We start from the raw sequence: 17,582 nt of genomic DNA on the forward strand, positions 1-17,582 counted from the left end.
TGATACATTCTTCAAGTTCCTAGTTTTGAAACTGTCTTTCACAATTCATCTATGACTGTATTACCTTGATACCTAAAGGGGAAAAAAAAAGAACAACAGCTCTTTCTGGCTAAGCACATGGGTCTCTGTGCTCCTTTGTAGACTCAAGAATCCAATGTGTTTTGAACAGTGCGACCAGAGTACTATGTGTATAGCTTTGCATTTCCCCCTTCCCTTCCTGAAGAAGAGCTTTGTAATTTTTAATCAGCAACACAAAAACTGTTTCTATGGAAATGGTCATACTTTTCAGTGTGCACGGGGAACATTTTTCCTAAAAAGCGAGGTCACCAGAAGCACAGAGCAGAGAAATCCCAGCTGGCACTAATATTTGATTTCATTTTTAGCACTCTCATATTCAGCAGATGGATGGCAAGGCTGACCTCTCTGACACTTCTGCCTCGCTGCCTGCTACTCCAATTGCCTTGCTGAATGTTTTTTCATAAGGCTTCTCTTGGTATCTCAAAGATTGATGCCTGGTCGCCTGCCTGTGTTATGCTTCATTACGCTGAGGCTCTGTGTCTGAGACTTGCTGTATTTTATAAAAGGGGGAAATCCTAGCTCATCAGTATCTCAGAACTTTTCCTACAGTCTCAAATTGTGTGGAACGTCTTGGAGTGTGTTCTTGTAGCCTTCTAGGTGTTACCTCTGATTCATATAACCATGTTTACCCTGTTCTGAATTTTCTGATCTCTTCTGTGTCATGGCTAATTTAAAATAATTTTAGATGTAGTTGTTCTGAACACTCTTACCAAAGACTGAGTGTGATTTTTGCTGGCTCTCTCATCTTACTGTAGCTCAAGTGGCTACTAAGAACACAGAGCTGGATTGGAGTTTTTCATTTATCATTTCCTTCGAGTTTTACTTCAGAGTAAATACAGTTTCCTTGTTTGTTGATGAGTACTGTTATTAATGATGGTTGCTTAGGACTGAGGTAAAAATTAAATGAAGGAATGAACATCAGGTGGGTATGTTAGGGTCTGGCACAGGCTAACTGCACTATGAAGTTAGTTTGAGGTATGCACACTAATTTTTTATTGTATATGTGTACACAACACAAGAGCTACATGATGCACATAATTTTGTACAGTTTGCATTTGGATTCTGAGGAAAGTGAATTGTTTGTTAAGGAAGAAGTTTGTGTGTGTGTGTGTGTGTGTGTCTGTGTGTGTGTGTCTGTGTACTGATACTGGGTTGACCTTAGAGCCTAGGCACTGTCCCTTAGTTGTTTTGCTCAAGATTGCTACTCTACCACTTGACCCACAGCTCCACTTCTGGGTTTTTGGTGGTTAATCGGAGACAATTGTCTCATAGATTTTCCTGCATGGTTGTTTTCAAACTGGGATCCTTAGATCTCAGCCTCTTGAATAGCTAGGATTATAAGCATGAGCCATCTGTGCCTGGATAGGAAAAAAAAAAAACTTAATGAAGAGATCAATGCATTGTTTTTTTAAATTCCTTTTTATAGACCATTCTGTAAACCACACAGCTCTTTAGAGATGAACTCTGGAAAGGCACTGCCTCCTACTAGTTTATATTTCAGTGGTAAGACATACTTCAGTGGTAAGACTAGAGAAAAGAAGCACACAGCGTGAATATCCTCAAGTTCCACTGTTTCCCAGTAGGCTGACCTGGGTGGTTCTAGAATCCTTGCAGTGCACAGTTCTGATTAGATTGCTCGTGACCTTCTGTTTTGCAGCTCCTTGCACAGCCAGAGTTTTTTGCATGCTTTAGTGCCTAACATATTTTTGGCTTATCATCCATTGGGTATTTGATAGGTTTTTTGGTTGTTTTTTTTTTTTTTTTTTGCCTGAATCAGATCTCTACTCCATGCAGTTTTGATGAATTTAGCCTTTAGAAATCTCAGTTTTAACTCTGTAGTGAAACTTTCTTGAACAAGTATCTTTTCCTCGAACAAGTATCTTTTTCTCTTTTTGCAGATCTAACATAAGGCCAGACTTCGCAGACTCCAATTGCCATGACTTCAAGATGCACACGTTCACTCGGGTCACGTCCTGCAAGGTCTGCCAGATGCTCCTGAGGTCAGCTTGCTCAGACCTGTTTCTCAGCTTAACCACACTACTATGATTGCTAAGTGTCTCAGGAGTTTCTAGCAACTGAGGCAGAATTTTCTAATGAGAAGATAGGCAATTGGGATCCAACAGATGATTATTAATGATCCCTGGACTTGGTCAATCAAGTCCTCTTCTTCTGTGGAGAGTACTTTGCAAAACACTGATATGACTCTCCCTTCTTGTGTTAATGATTTCATTCAGCCAGAATTTAACACCTTTTAATACATCACTCTCTAATTTTACCTTTCAGAGGAACATTTTATCAAGGCTATTTATGTTTCAAGTGTGGAGCAAGAGCCCACAAAGAATGTTTGGGAAGAGTAGACAGTTGTGGCCGAGCGAATTCTGGTGGTAAGTCAAGTTTATTGTTGGGATTCTGGTTTTAATGAGGATATAAAATTTGCTGCACATAATTAAAGCCTAATTTACTCTTTGGATATGTTTTTATTGTAACATATTTTCTTTTGATATAAGCACAATTGGAAATCTGTACAAAATACTTGTGGATTTTTTCTACATGACTTGCTTTTTAAAGTGTTTATAGTCTCATGACTATAATGCCAGCTACTCAGGACGCTGAGATTTGAGGATTGTGGTTGGAAGCCAGCCCAGGCAGGAAAGTCCAGCGAAAAGCCAGAAGTGGAGCTATGACTCAAGTGGTAGAGCACTAGCTAAGGGATAGGCAGAATCCAGGCTCTGAGTTCAAGCCCCAATGCACGCGTGAGCCCACATTCACACACACACACACACACACACACACACACACACACACACACCACACACACACACACACACACGCAACTTAAATAAAATGAAATATTTAAAATTTGTCAGGCTTCTATGTGGATTTAGGAAGCATACATCTTCAAGAGGGACCTGGATGGTTTATGTCACTTATTAACCTCAATTCTTTTTTTTTTTTTTGTCAGTCATGGGACTTGAACTCTGGGCCTGGGCGCTGTCCCTGAGCTTGTCAGCTCAAGGCAAGTAGCACTCTACCACTTGAGCCCCACAGCACCACTTCTAGTTTTCTGGTGATTAATTGGAGATAAGAATCTCACAGACTTTCCTGCCCGACCTGCCTTTGAACCTTGATCCTCAGATCTCAGCCTCCTGAGGAGCTAGGACTACATGCATGAGCCACCTGCACCTGGCTTAACCTCAGTTCTTAATTGTACCACCAACCGTGCACGAATTTAGCAAGCACAGAGTACTGAAAAACAAAACAGAAAGAGAATTTTCTTTAGTTTTTTCATTTCTTCTTTCTTAAAGAAGAAATGTAGCTCAAGTAAATATTACATAGACTAATTCATGAATTAATGAATTGAATACATTGCCATTTTCCAGCATTTAACAAAGAGCCTGGCTCCTTTGGATTTTATGTAAATATTTTCTCCTTGGATTTGAAAAATAGTACCCTGTGGTGGTTTCATGAGCTAGTTGGCAATTACGCATTCAATAGCCTTTGGCTCCTCTCTGCTCCTCCTGGGCTGTCTCTCTTCCCTTTCTTTTCTGGCCTCTTTCTTCTTTCTCTTTCTTCTGCTTTCTCTTTGTCCTTTTCCCCCTGAGTTTCTCTGTGTTTTATCAATAAGACCTTTCAAAAATCAGTAGAACTTTTTTGAGCGCAAGAAAGGATCTTTAACAGCTTGAGTTCAAAAGGTAGCCATGTCAACCTTTGATTTTCCCAAAGGAAAAGGTGGACATTGAATTATTTTGGATAATGTGAAGAAGAGTGAAACGGAGAGGAGCTCATTTCAGAGCTGAGTTCAGAAAAGGGGCAGTTGTAGAGAAGGTGACTCCTGTTGAAGGGACTCAGATCCAACCCAGTCCGCTCTCTCCCTCAGCTCCTTCAGTAGGCATTTCAGAAGGCCTTGTGCCAGTCTCTGGGCCAGGCACAGGTGCTGTGAGGGCAAAGATCTTGACACCGTGTGGGTACCTGCCCTGTTCCTGCCTTACTGCCACTGAGCATCTTTGCCAATAAACTCCTTGTCTTCAGGGAGGCCCATTCTGAGGACAGGGCACTGAGGGCTGGTGCAGTTTTCTCAAGGTTGGGAGGCAAAAGAGAGCAGCTTCTCTCCTAATCTGTCTGGGAAGGTTGGAAACAGTTTACAAAGTTGTCAACCTAGAACTGGACGCTATGGCTCACATTACTCAGGAGGCTGAGATCTAAGGATCTTGGTTTGAAGTCAGTCTGGGCAGAAAAGTCCATGAGATGCTTATCTCCACTTAAGCAGCAAAAAGCAACTTAGCCATTGTTTTCTTTCCTCTTAAGTGTGTATAGAATCCATGTGTATAGTATTGCTGTAGATAGAAAACCTATTGTCGCTAATTTGGACAACTTGAAAATTTTCCTGATTCTCTGCTCTCAATCTTATTCCTTCTCTACAATTGCTGAAATGATCTTTAAGGGTCTTTGAAAATCAAGGCTAAATTACATTGCTCTTTTGCCTACTAAACTTTCTGTTCTTTATAATTAATTTCCCAACATTTTCATATGCAGTGCAATGTCCTGGGTCATTTAGTCAGATTTTACCATTCCTTTCTCGCCCAGCTCTCAGTGCTGTTTCCTTTACTCATACACACACACACACACACACACACACACACGCACATATGTATATATATGTGTATATATATATACAGACACATATATATGTATGTAAATGTGTATCTATTCATGTATCTACTATGCTTATATGCATATATACATATACATATATAGTATAAGTTGTCTGTTTTAGTATCTTTCCTTCTCATATGTATTTGATAAATATATTCCTTTCTGAAAATATTAACTCAGTTTTGAAAACATTTTCTGATAAGTTCAGCATCTGGGTTTTCTTAGACTTTTCAGTCCTGTACTTTTCCCTGGAACTGATCATCTCTGTTATATTTATCTCCTAGCTGATCTCTTCAATTAGGCTCAATGATAAGAACCTCAGGGAACATGTGGTATGTAACTTAGTGAGCACATAGACCATTGAAATGGCAGATAAACAGGTAAAATGCAGGGCATGAACACCTAAAGATCATTATACGTTTAGGAGGGTTGGGACCTTATAAAGATCTTTATTCCATCTTTGTAGAAACTAAGGCTTGAGTAGCCATTGGACAAATGAAGGAGAACTTCATACTATTTATGCACGGAAAGGCCCATGCCCATGATATCGGCCATCAGGCCTTTGGCAGGGAACATTTGGGTTTGGTTAATAAGTAGCAAGACAGTGATCCCCAAATACCTCACTTTTAGCGAAATCTACTCCTGGTCAATTCCATTGGGAACATTCTTACTGGAGTCTCACTACCTCTCTCTGAATCTATTACCTTTCTTTTGTAGTTCTAAACTCTGCCTTACTTTCTTCCTTTTCCTGCTCTCTGCCAATCATTAACCACACCTTGATCACACTCTAGTGGTCCGAATTAAGTTGTCTCTAATTAGTTTAGCTCTATATTTCATTTAGTTTCCAAGGTCAGACTAATACCCAGCTCCTGTCCCAAGTTCCAGGAAACTTCTCATATGTTTAGCTTACTGGGGGTTTCAGTGGTCCCACAAAGCAGTTTTCCTCCAAGCAAAAATCTGTGGGTTCACACCTGGCTTCCATTCCTGATCCTCATTCCATTCCTGAGATCCAGCCTCCTGAGTAGCTAGGACTGCGTGAGCCACTAATGTCAGGCATAAAATATCTTTTAGACATTTCTTTTTCTAAAGTTAGCTTATTATTTCTAAAGTTAGTCATTGTCTTTCCTGAATTCAGAAAACTTTCATATTTCATGTTCTATGTTCCTTGAATCTAGTCTTCATTCAGCCTGATAATAAATACTTGCCAAAATTGCAGTGCGTTTCTGAATAGAAGTACTCTATTCATACTAATATATCACTATGATAGAATATTAAATTAAGTACATTTGAAGAATGAAAACAACATAAATTTATTTTTTGTAAAAAGACAAAGTATTCAACCTAGAAATGAATCTGAAGAGTTGGGTGATTAGTTTGCATCTTCACATTTGACCATTTGCCTGGATACAAATAAGGGCCAACAGTTCTAGTCTCTTTCTTTCACTGAACTTGATTTGACTCCTTTGCAGTCACCATAGCAACCCTGATAATCAACACATACACGGGCTGTGAAGTGTGCGCTGAAAACTTTCCAGCGTTAATAATGAGTAGGTATGAACTCCATTATATGAGTCTCTCTCAACAAGCTACTACAAAGGGTAATTCTAGGGTAGCATGTGTTTCTCATAGGACACACCAAGAAAGTTTAATCCTAGACAGTAACCTTCACTCATTTATATCCCCCCACTCCTACCCCACGATAATACATGACTAAAACCCCTTGGTCTACTTCCTGCTCTGATGGTGATCAATATAGTTTGTTCTACATCTTTCAAGTTTAAACAAAGGAAGTAACATTGGAAGGCAAATATTGCTGGGGCAGACAACTTTTCCTTTAGCAGGAATGCAAGCCTCAGCTGCTCTAATATTTAACAGAAGCACTTTTCCTATTCTCTTACCTGTTTAATCGCTTTTTTTTTTAAAATCTAGGCCAGCTTGCTGGCTCTGTGGCTGGAATTTTCTCTAATTAGAAGGAGGTTGTCTTGATATCTGAAGTGTTTAAACCTGCAAGCATCTTACCTAGAACCTGCATCCCAAAGTGGCATTTTTCATAAACAGCATTGCATGTTTTAGGATGAGAGGGAAATCTTTTAGATCTCAGTTTTATTTGGGCCTTCTACCATGTTGCTTTGATATGAAGCGAATGGAGCTTGAACACTGATTTCATAACAAAAAAATAATAACTTTAGTTTGGTTGGATAGTACTTAAAACCTTTTCTAAAAATTAGGGTTGTTTTTTTTCCTCATCAAGACAATTTTATATTCAAGAGTAGTTATTATTCCTTCCATTTAACTTGTTGGGTAAGTTTAATGATACGTTAATAATTATTAAAGTGAATTGGGAACTATTTTGTATGGCTGGATTCTTTTACAGCTCTAAAAAAGAGTTTTGAAATCAAAGCCTCTTTCCAAATATTATTTATGGTTTGTTGCTGCTTCTTCTTCCTCCTCCTTTTACTTTTTCTTCTTCTTCTTCCTCTCTCCTTCTAAAAAAAATTGTTTTCCTTTTCAGACATAGCATTTGTGAAACCTTCTCTACAATTTGCTCAATCCAGCTGCCCTGTAATTCTGTGTATCACAGAAACACATGAGGGCAAAGCATGCACATTCAGTAATCATACTGGTAATTGCTCTCGTTGGTTCCTTTGGTGACAAGGGATCTTACTGGACACTGATTTGTCTAGTCTTAAGAAATAGCACCCCAGATAAGAGACAAAGCAACTTGTGAAAGAAGGTCGGCCACTTATGTTGGAAAAACAAATGTAACTGGGCTGCATTTTGTATTTAACCAAGTGAATTATAGAATGGGGGTGTAAGACCTTTGTGAAAAGGATTTATCTTACACAAATATGCACATTGAGCTCTGTTGGCATGGAAGCAGGAGTTCTGTAAGTGCTCGGGTCTTACCACTTCTCTGAATTACATTCAACCCGTTGGGACGTGATGAAAGAATGCAAGGTATAAACCCCTCCAGGGGTTGTGAGTCACCATCTAGAAAGGTTCTTGAAAGGGTAAGAACATTTTATAGTTTGATCAATAGGAGTCTGAGAAGTAGGCTGCAGGGTAAAGACAAGTTGAGGATTAAAAAGTTTTAGAAACTTGAAGGATTGAATTACTGTCCAAAGAAAGTTCCCAGGAGAGAGACATTAGTATTATTTTTTTTTTAATAGCAGATCTCAACTAGCAAACTTTCTTCCAGGTCAGAATTCAGCCAAAGAACATTGGATGGTAGTAATCTGATCCAGTGGATGATGATATCCCAGATCCAGTACTGACCTGTACAAACACACAGTTTTTCAGAGATCTAACTGCCCTGCATAATGGTTTTGGCATAAACTGAGAAGAAATAAAAGGATGAGGTTGTGCCCTTCCAAATTAGACCAGCTGTTCTACAGAATACTCCAAAGGAAAAGGCCTTGGTTCCATTCTTCCAGCCCAAAACAATCTTTTATTTGAAATACCTATGATAGAATGTTTGTGAGGTTTTTCTGTCTAAGTCAACAAGTTTTTACACCATGAGAATTTAGATTATTTCTGTAAAGGAGAGGTCCATGGTCACAAATGCAAAACCAATTTCTACACTCTGAACAGATTCTTCTACAAACCCTACCTAAGAGGTGAGTGCTTACAAACTTAGACTTTGTCAGACTGTCTATGTCATTGACACAACTAGAGTAGGTCAGAGGGCTGGCTGCTCCATGCCATGTCCATAAGAAGCATTGGGCCTCTGTTCTGGGCAGTAGGGTAAATAGATGCAGTGGCCATCAAGATGGGGATGATGGCAAAGAAAAGAGAATCTTATGAAACAGCTCCATACCTTTGCAGTGGGAATCTCACCCAGCACTAAGCCTCATCTCACTCTTGAACCCAGAGGGGGCTTTGTGTCATTCAGTTCTTTGTGTCTCCAGTGAGTGTTCTGTGGAAAACATTGTCTTGATGATATACCAAAGAAAGCAATCAAGAGACAGAAGGGGAGGAAATGAAGGGGTCTGTCTACTTTGTTCTTCCTCTTGCATCAGTCCATTCAGGGGACTGGGCCTCATGCCTTCCTGGGTTCTGTGGACAGTTCCTCATCTGTACAAAGAACTGACTAATTCACAGCCAAGCTGTCTTCCATAAGACATGAAGAGCCTGTAATGCAGGTTCTTCCATTTTGGATCTGGTCTTTGGGTGAAGATGTGTGTATGAATTAGACATCAAGGAGTACCCAGAGGACCTTTGTAAAGCTTCGTATGACAGTTATGGCCACGTGATCTATTCATAGATGTTGTGCCACAAATAATACATTTAAAGCATTATACAAAAGACCTTCGCTGTGGCACTAAAACGTTTGCATGAAAAGAAACCGGAAAATAACTAGATATTTTAATTGAAATTAAGTACATATAGATGAGTCTATACTCATTAATAAGCATGTAAACTGTAAGATTAAGGAATCACTACTTAATGCTCACCCAACATCTTTAGTCTCCTTGGATCAAAAACTTATATTCTGCCTGCTTAAGAGGCTGAGATCTGAAGATCCTGGTTCAAAGCCAGCCCAGGCAAAGAAGTGGATGAGACTTTGATCTCCAATTTTTAAAAAAAAGCCAGAAATGAAACTGGCTTAAGTAGTAGAGCATACTAGCCTTGAGTGAAAAAGGTAAGGGATAATCCTCAGGCCCTGGGTTCAAGCACCAGAATCAGCACAAGGAAAAAAACAAAACAAAACAAACAAAGAACTCATGTTCACATAACTTGATACTTGATATAGGCCAGACAGAAGATACTTTCATAGACCCTCTTCCAAACCAGCCCTCCTAAAAGTGTGAGCTTCAGAAGAGGAAATAGAAGCACTCGGAGTATTGCTTTCCAAGTGCTGATTTTAGGCCTGGGGAAGCATACCTTCATGGAAGACAGTCATCTGAGAGAGCCAGAGTGGTAGGATTTGAACTTGACAAAGGGATACAGACTTCTTGCTCCCAAGTTTTCCATTGTCATTAATCCAGAGCAGTTTAAAAAAAAAAAAAAGGAAAGGAAAAGAAAAGGAAAGTAAAAAGCAAAAATCCAAACCAACATCTAGTTCTACTGCCCCAGGCAGTCTACCTGCATAAAGCAGTCTGGCAGCTCTCAGGTGTTCTGGTAGGAGTTTTCCCTGAACTCTGGCCTCAGGGCTTCTTAGAGCCTTTTAGAGAAACACCCTACAGAGCTCTAGCTTAGACCCACCCATGCTTTCCTGTCCTCTCCTTCAATTGCCTGTTCTCTTCTCAGATCCTTTCCCCAAGAATCATTCTGTTACAGAGATGCCCATTCAAATCCGGGCTCACAGCAGTAAAGGGTTTTTCACTCAGTCTGGGGGTGATTATAACATAGCTAGGTGCTCCTAGGTATGGGACAAGGTACACATACACACACACACACACACACACACACACACACACACTCACACACATGCACACACAGTCATGCACTCAAGCACACACACAAACCTGCCCACCGGTTTTCCATTCATAGTGCACATTTTTTAACTCCAAGGGATCCTTTGCATTTGAACCACAGTAGCTCACTTTAAGAGCCCAGAGTCGCTTATAACTGTCACTCAATTTCAGGAAATGAAATGGAGTTGAGAAGTTGCCCTGTTTATAAAAAAAAGTAAACTTAGAATGCCAGGAAAATGAGTGTTTGATCAAATCCTGACTCAAGTTTTTATTTCTATATCAAACTCTAGTTTGGGGGCTGGGTTGGATCTCACTTGCTAGGCAAGTGCAATGGCTTGGATTCGACACCCCCCCTCACCCCCGACCAAAAAAGAAAATAAACAAAAAAATGCTCTAGTTTTGTTTTCAAAAAGAAAAATGAAGGACAGTTGGTCACTGGAAAGCTACTTTCTGGAACACTTCTTCATATGGAATCCTACACAGATGTAAGTTTGTAGTTGGCAAAAATAGTGCAGTGCAATACCTTTGCTACTTAGTGTGTTTCAGTTCTTAACATGTGTGGAAAGAAAAGTATCTTGCATATAAATCTAGTTTAAACTCTGGTTTTAAGGAGTTTTACATGGTTGGATTGGCATTGCTTAATGTACAATTGAAAAAGTTAAGGTTAACCTAGAAGTCATTTAGAACTATGAGTCATGCTTCTGACAAGCCAATAAGGTAAGAGAACCCGAGTTGCAAAACAATTACTAGCCCAGCCTGAGGGACCCTGGAAATATATTACAGGTAGCAGTTAAGAAAACAAATCCAAAGTGTCTTGCCACGCTGCAGAGGACAGGCTGAGTTTGCTAACTAACCGACCCAAATAACTTTGCACTGACAATGCCAATTTTCACATTTGTTTCAGAACCAGGGCCGCTCAAACCATCAGAGGTAAGATTGATGTTTAAATTTTGTTTTATATAAGCTTTGTATTCCAAGTTGTTTACTAACCTAAGCAGGCTTGCACCTTTCCAATGTTCGATGTGCTATTTAAGATGATCCAGAGAGATGGAATAGAGTAATCCTCTATGAAATTCCTTGCGTGAAGTCAGAGGAATTGTCGGTTTTAGTTTGGAAGTTTTAGGTTGAGGGCACACGTCGCTATTTTGACTCTGTGTGAAAGAGAACTTTCTGTGGGAAGGAATGATGCTCATCAGTGCAGGAAACTGGTAGACTTCTCTTCTGTCCTGAAATGTTTTATCCAAACCCAGCATTCGCCTATACTGATAGTTCTCATATTGTTGCTGCTAGGATATTGTTTCACATTTCTAGCAGCTTTCTATTTGAGCAATAACACGGTTTGCACCATGTCCTATTGGTCACATCAAGATCCGGTAACATGTCTGTTTGCTTGAATGCAGTTTAACTCGTCATGATTTAGAAGTATGCAATCCTTGTTACCTCTTGGAATAAACAACTTGAAAAAGTAGAAAAGAATGAAAACTTTGACTGACATATTCTGAACACCATTACATTGGCCATCAGCCAAGAGTGACAATTTTTTTAACCTGATAATGCAAAATTATAGAAAAGACTGTTTGGAAAAATAGTATAGGGAAATGCAATACAAAAATGTGTGTTTAGTAATATGAAGCAAAAATACAGTAGTCTGAGAGTTTCTGATTAACAGGATGACAAAAATGTCATTTAATATGTACCAATTATTCTTATTTAAAAATTATACCAAGCCCCTGAACTAAAAAATAAAAAGCAAAACTCTATGAAAGTGATATATTATTATGTTCTTTGTGTATGTATAATCAATTTGTATTTACATAGTTGGTAAAAATAATGAAAAGTACAACAAGATGTCATATGGGACACGTGTTCCTATTTGGGGGGCTGCAGAAGAACATAATTTACATAAGAAAGGGCTTAAGAATCTGATACAATTCTTTTTTTCCCCTCTTCTTTTTTATTATCTTTAAGTAGTTGTTCAAAGGGATATCAATTCAACCTATCAATTTATGAGTACAATGCATGGGAAACAGCAATTTAATATATAAGTTGAGTTTACTTTATAATCCAGAGCTAGATGAAAAAATATATAACAAGGCAAAAGTATTAAAAATAACAGGCCATAAAGTTCTTTCAGGCAAACAAATTAACCACAATTCCTTTTAGTGTTTCCAAATGGAACTTGAAAAAAAAAATGTCTGTGTGATCAGTGTTGTTTTGGTAACATGGTTTTGTCAAAGCAGCCTTTTCTGCCTTCCTTTCTCACCCAGTCTGAATTCTTGAACTCTGAACTTTGTCTTGGTATTACTTAACATTTATCCTATTAGATACATGTATTATTATTTTTTCCTGAGAAAATGATGAGGCAATGTGAAATAGTTGCATTTACAGAAATGAAGTGTGCTAATAAGAAGTGGTTAATTTTTCACATTATTAATTCTCCAGAACACTTTATACTCTTCAAACTTTCACATAAGCCTATTAATGAATTAATTCTCACATTGGTGTTTTTAAATGTAGCATCATTTTTAGAGATGGTTTTTTTTTGCTTAAACATAACAAGTATAATTTTATTTAATGTGTGACTACACTAATAATGTCTACTTTGAGTGAAAAAAATCTCTTTTGTCAAGCTACTTGGAAATCTTGGTTGATTTAAGGAAAAGGTATAGCAAAGAATATTAAGAATGCAGTTTTTTCCCTTTTTTGGAAGACCTTCTTTCTTACTTTGTACTGGTTTAGAATTCTCTTTTGTCTCATTTTCAATACCTATGATTGTGAATTTTTTTTTAATTATATGTCTTCCTCAGGGTAGGTCAGTTTTCAATAGCTCCACGACTCATACATAGGTCTCTGTAACAATTCCTGGACATTTTTATCTGACATCCACTATAGCTCTCTATATGACTCTCTCTGACTATAAGATGTGAGTTTATCATTACATACCTGCTCAGCTACTTGTATTCTAGTCTCTGGTGCCATTTAAAACAGAAGGAGCAAAGCCAGCTTCCATGTAACAAATGGAGCTTTGCTTGTTTTATTGGTAAAATCAGCAGAGAGAATTAGTTTATTTCCCCAAAGAGATAAGAAAAGACAGAGAGATTATTGGACACTAAGAGTATTTTGTTAAAGGCAAAGACAAGGTAATAGATAGTGAAACAAGAAATATTGGTAGTGCTTATAGAGTTAGGTGTGCCCTTCCCCCACCCCCTAGTAGATCAGAAGAGACTGAGAAGGGCCAAGGATGGGTTTCCTAGTTTTCCTGGAGTTTAACTGAGAGCCTCCAGAGAAATCCATAGGTCCTTCTTGCCTTCCCTCTTCTTTCCAAAGTCTTGAGGCTCTAAGTTAGGGGTGCCAGGATAACGGTTGAAACACATTCCGAACAACTCAAATAGTATAATTCCTTAGAAAAGCCAAGTCAAAGTTCAACAAAATAAACTCTAGGAAGCTGGTACTTGAAAGGGGGAGGAGAGGAGGTGTCAAGGGGAAAGGGGTAGATGAATGAAGAGAGGAGAGGGAGAATGCAATCAAGAATTCAATGTACTGGTTACAGAATTAAGAAGGGTGCAGGAAGGGAGACATGGGTGAGAATGTTGAAAGGAGTGAGATTGCTCATAATGCATTTATTCATAAAATGCTTTGTGAATGGCTATCCTTTGTATAACTATTTAAAAATAATTAAAAATATATTCCATTTTTTTATAATACAGAATGCATTTTAGGGGCTTTTAAAGTACAGTAAATCTCAGTTTATCCAAATGAGCTAAATACCTAAAATTTCTCATTTTTAAAATCTTCTACGTTTTAAATTTCATTCATTGGGTTGGGAAGGTGACTCAGTGGTAGAGTGCTTGCCTAGCATGCATGAAGCCCTGGGTTTGCTTCCTCAGTATCACCTAAACAGAAAAAGCCAGAAGTGGTGCTGTGGCTCAAGTGGTAGAGCACTAGCCTTGAGCCAAAGAAGCTCAGGGACAGTGCCTAGTCCCTGAGTTCAAGCCCCAGGACTGGCAAACAAAACAACACGAAACAAAACCCTCCCAAAAAAACACAAAACAAAAAAACCCCGAAACTTTTACTACATAGTTTATTCTAGTGTCTGCCTTTTCTGTAGAAAAGTTTTTGTTTTGAGAGTGACTGATTTGCAACAGCTTTTCACCAGGAACACTGAAAACACAAACGGTAAGACAAGACTATAGCATAGGTGTCTGACTATAATCCACCTACTTGGGAGGCAGAAGCAGGATAATTCTTTATGTCCAAGAATAGTGAGACCCAATCTCCAAAACAACCAACCTCCCCAAACAACAGCAACAACAAACAGCACAGCAATAACCTAGAAGCAGCATTTATCTTTGATGTGAATTGAAACATTCAAATTTCCATGAAGTTAATAATAATGATAGTACTCATAAGCTATCATTTAAAAATCCTTGCCAGTTGACAAGAACTATTCCATGCATTTAACATAAATGAACTCACTGAATTCTTCCCAGCAGCCCTATGAAACAAGTGTTGTTATGATATCCACGTTTTATAGAGGATAAAACCAGAAGAGATTTGATTTTGAACTCAGTTGTCTTCACTAATCTATACTCTGAATACTTGCATAACCATTAAAAATCTTCAGGGTTGCTCTTGAACTCAGGTTCTCTTCTTACTTAAAGTTTTTACTTTCAAACCAGTCAAGACGTGGGGAATTCTAGGACTCACACCAAAACGTTGAATTTCTTTCTTACCTCCCATGGCATTTGGTAGTCAAAAGTCAGTGGAAAGAGGTTCTGGGATATGTGACAAATAAATAGAGGCAAGAGAGCTGTCATTGTTTACTGTCCTGCTGAAAATAATGCCATTGGTGTTGTCCAATATGGAGATGTCCAAAAGGTTTTGTGAAATTCCAGGTAGAAAAGAGTTTTGTTTTGTTTTCCCTTTGAAAGCAGTTTGCTTTTTATGTAACTGTCAAGATTCCCCTTTCTAGTTCAGCCACCTAGAAGTCCTGAGCAACATTTTTCTCTCCTTCACAGGACTCTTTTATTATCGTTTCCAGTAAAGTGATCTGTCTTGCTCAACAGGACTTCAAATGATGATTTTAATGATCCTATTAGTCTCTTACGAATCTCTTTTCAAAATAGTGGGGGTAAAAAACAAAAGTTACGTTTCTAAAGTTTTTCCAATTGGCTTTCACCTGAGAACCCAGGAAATCTGCTAGGTAGGGCTGCCATGCCCTTTTGGAAGCCTGAAAAACCCTGTTTTTACAATACCCCAAAGAACTCATGGCTGATAAGCAAGGCCTAAGTGTGTGCTCAATGCAACCGTGCCTCACATCTCCACCCCAGACACAAACCCCAACATAAAAAAAGAAAATTGCTGTGGTGAAAATCTGAATCATGGGTGTGGCCCAGACTCAGCTTCTCATTCAGTTGTAAATGAGAAAAAAGTAAAAACAGTCAAGCCCTTCTTAATTAGAGATCGCCACATTTATTAGGTGGGGATGAATTCAATGCTTGTGAAATCAAATGTGTAATTGTATATTTTCAAAGCTTTTTAAAAAATCTTTTGGTTTTCATTTTATGTGTAAGTTATAGAATATACAGTTGTTTTTTCTTTTTCTGGATTTGTTTTCTATCATGAGGATCCACAGTTGGGCCCCTGTAATCCTAGCCACTCAGTAGGCTGAAATCTGAGGATCATGGTTGGAAATCCAGCCCAGACAGGAAAGTCTGTGAGATTTTTATCTCCTATTAACCAGCAAGAAGCCAGAAGTGGCTAGAGCTTCGAAGCAAGTGGTAGAGTGCCACCCTTAAGCAAAACAGCTAAGGGACAGCGCCCAGGCCCGGAATTCAAGCCCCAGTACCAGAGCAAAAAATAAACAATAAAATAATGATTCATTTTGAAGGTTTATAGACTGCATGTCTTCACAAACTGCTTAAAAATAAAGTCTTTTTCAAGTATAGTTTATCCATGATGAAGCACCATTCTCAACTTGGTGTGTCCTATAAGCAGAGCTTTGGTATTTTGTTTTGAGATACCTTCAGCCACTGGTGTATCAGAGTCCACCCACCTAGCTGAGTTCAAGATCAGCGTAAGGCAGTTGCTTATAATCTTAGCTGGGACCATTTTCCACCCAACAATGGCTGCCTGGCTTTGTCTTATGACCTTCAGTCACTATGAGTTTAAAAAAAAATTAAAAACGGTGACAATGTCTGTAGAGTTGGTAGGAAAATATTTCTCTTTGATATCAATGACTTATAAGAATATTCAAAGGGAAGACTTATTGGAGAAATAATGAAGTTAACTTACAAAAATAACAGTTAAGAGCCTTTTTCCCCCTCTCAAATGTATCCATGCTTTACACTGGAAAAAAAAATGCCAGTTTGATTGACCTTCACCCAAAGGTCAATCTATCAGAGGTAATATGATTTCATAATGCTAAATCACCAACACATCTTTGTTTTGTTTCCTTTTCTGCACAGAAACGGACCAATGGACTCCGAAGGGCTCCCAGACCAGTGGATCCAGGTGTGTCTCTGATTGTACATCCTGTAATGACGTCAGTGAAGTGACTGAATGCATACACAAATTGCTGGAGAAAGGCCATTCTGATTGTTTGGCCTTTGCTCCTTGCAGTTTGGTATATACTGGGTGACCAGGAGGTGAAGGTCTAAAGTGTAAATCATTCACAAGTTGAATAATCCCCAGTTCCACACTCCACAGCTAGCAGTTGAGCTGGTTATTTGCTTACTGAGCAGCCTCAGAGTGGCTTGTGAATGCCAGTCTACCTAGCACCCTCTCCTTTCTCCCTCTTAATTATGTAAGAAATTCAGCTAGCAAAGTGGCACTTAAAAATTGGTGTTTTGAGGGGAAAGCATACAATGGGAACCCTCCCTATTTAGGAGTTTCTTTATTCTGTATGTATGTATACATATATACATACATATACTTACGTATACATATACACACATATATATGCACACACATATATGTATATGTATATTTACATTTACACCTATACATATGTATATATCTATTTATCTGTATATGATTTCATAACAGAAGCATGAGTCTAAGACTTTCTGAACAAGGGTCATTTTGGAGACTAATGTTTCACCTGCAGCAAAGTTATTTTCTGATTAACTTTGTGAGATTTGCCTTGTCTTTATGTTACCATTTACTTCTTTTTTTTCTCCTTCCATGGTTTAATGAGTGAATATTTTGTTCTGTACCTGATCATCTAACACTTGTAGGTAAAAGGTATTCACCGGTCAAGAAGACCAGACACACAACCTCCCCAGAGTAAATCTCAGGGCAGCCTAGCTGGAGAATAAAGTGGATTGTGTGCTTTGTTTTGTTTGCTGTTCTTAAGCAGTGTTCCCCTAGTTGTAAAGTTTAGTTTTCAAAGCATAATAGCTTTTAACTGAAACCACACCCATCATTAGCCCA

At 38.6% G+C, this 17,582-nt stretch overlaps 1 protein-coding gene across 1 annotated transcript in view; it reads left to right on the forward strand.

Moving 5' to 3' along the window:
* Vav3 (vav 3 guanine nucleotide exchange factor) overlaps positions 1-17,582 on the forward strand; it is a 354,621-nt gene that overhangs the window by 221,220 nt on the left and 115,819 nt on the right. Inside the window, exons 16-19 of the mRNA XM_013031889.1 lie at positions 1,977-2,078; positions 2,362-2,462; positions 11,053-11,078; positions 16,616-16,661. Of these exons, the coding sequence (XP_012887343.1) occupies positions 1,977-2,078; positions 2,362-2,462; positions 11,053-11,078; positions 16,616-16,661 (275 nt within the window). The remainder of the gene's footprint in view (positions 1-1,976; positions 2,079-2,361; positions 2,463-11,052; positions 11,079-16,615; positions 16,662-17,582) is intronic.

The sequence above is a fragment of the Dipodomys ordii genome, unplaced genomic scaffold (genome assembly GCF_000151885.1).
Source record: "Dipodomys ordii isolate 6190 unplaced genomic scaffold, Dord_2.0 Scaffold146, whole genome shotgun sequence".
Classification (NCBI taxonomy): Eukaryota; Metazoa; Chordata; class Mammalia; order Rodentia; family Heteromyidae; genus Dipodomys; species Dipodomys ordii.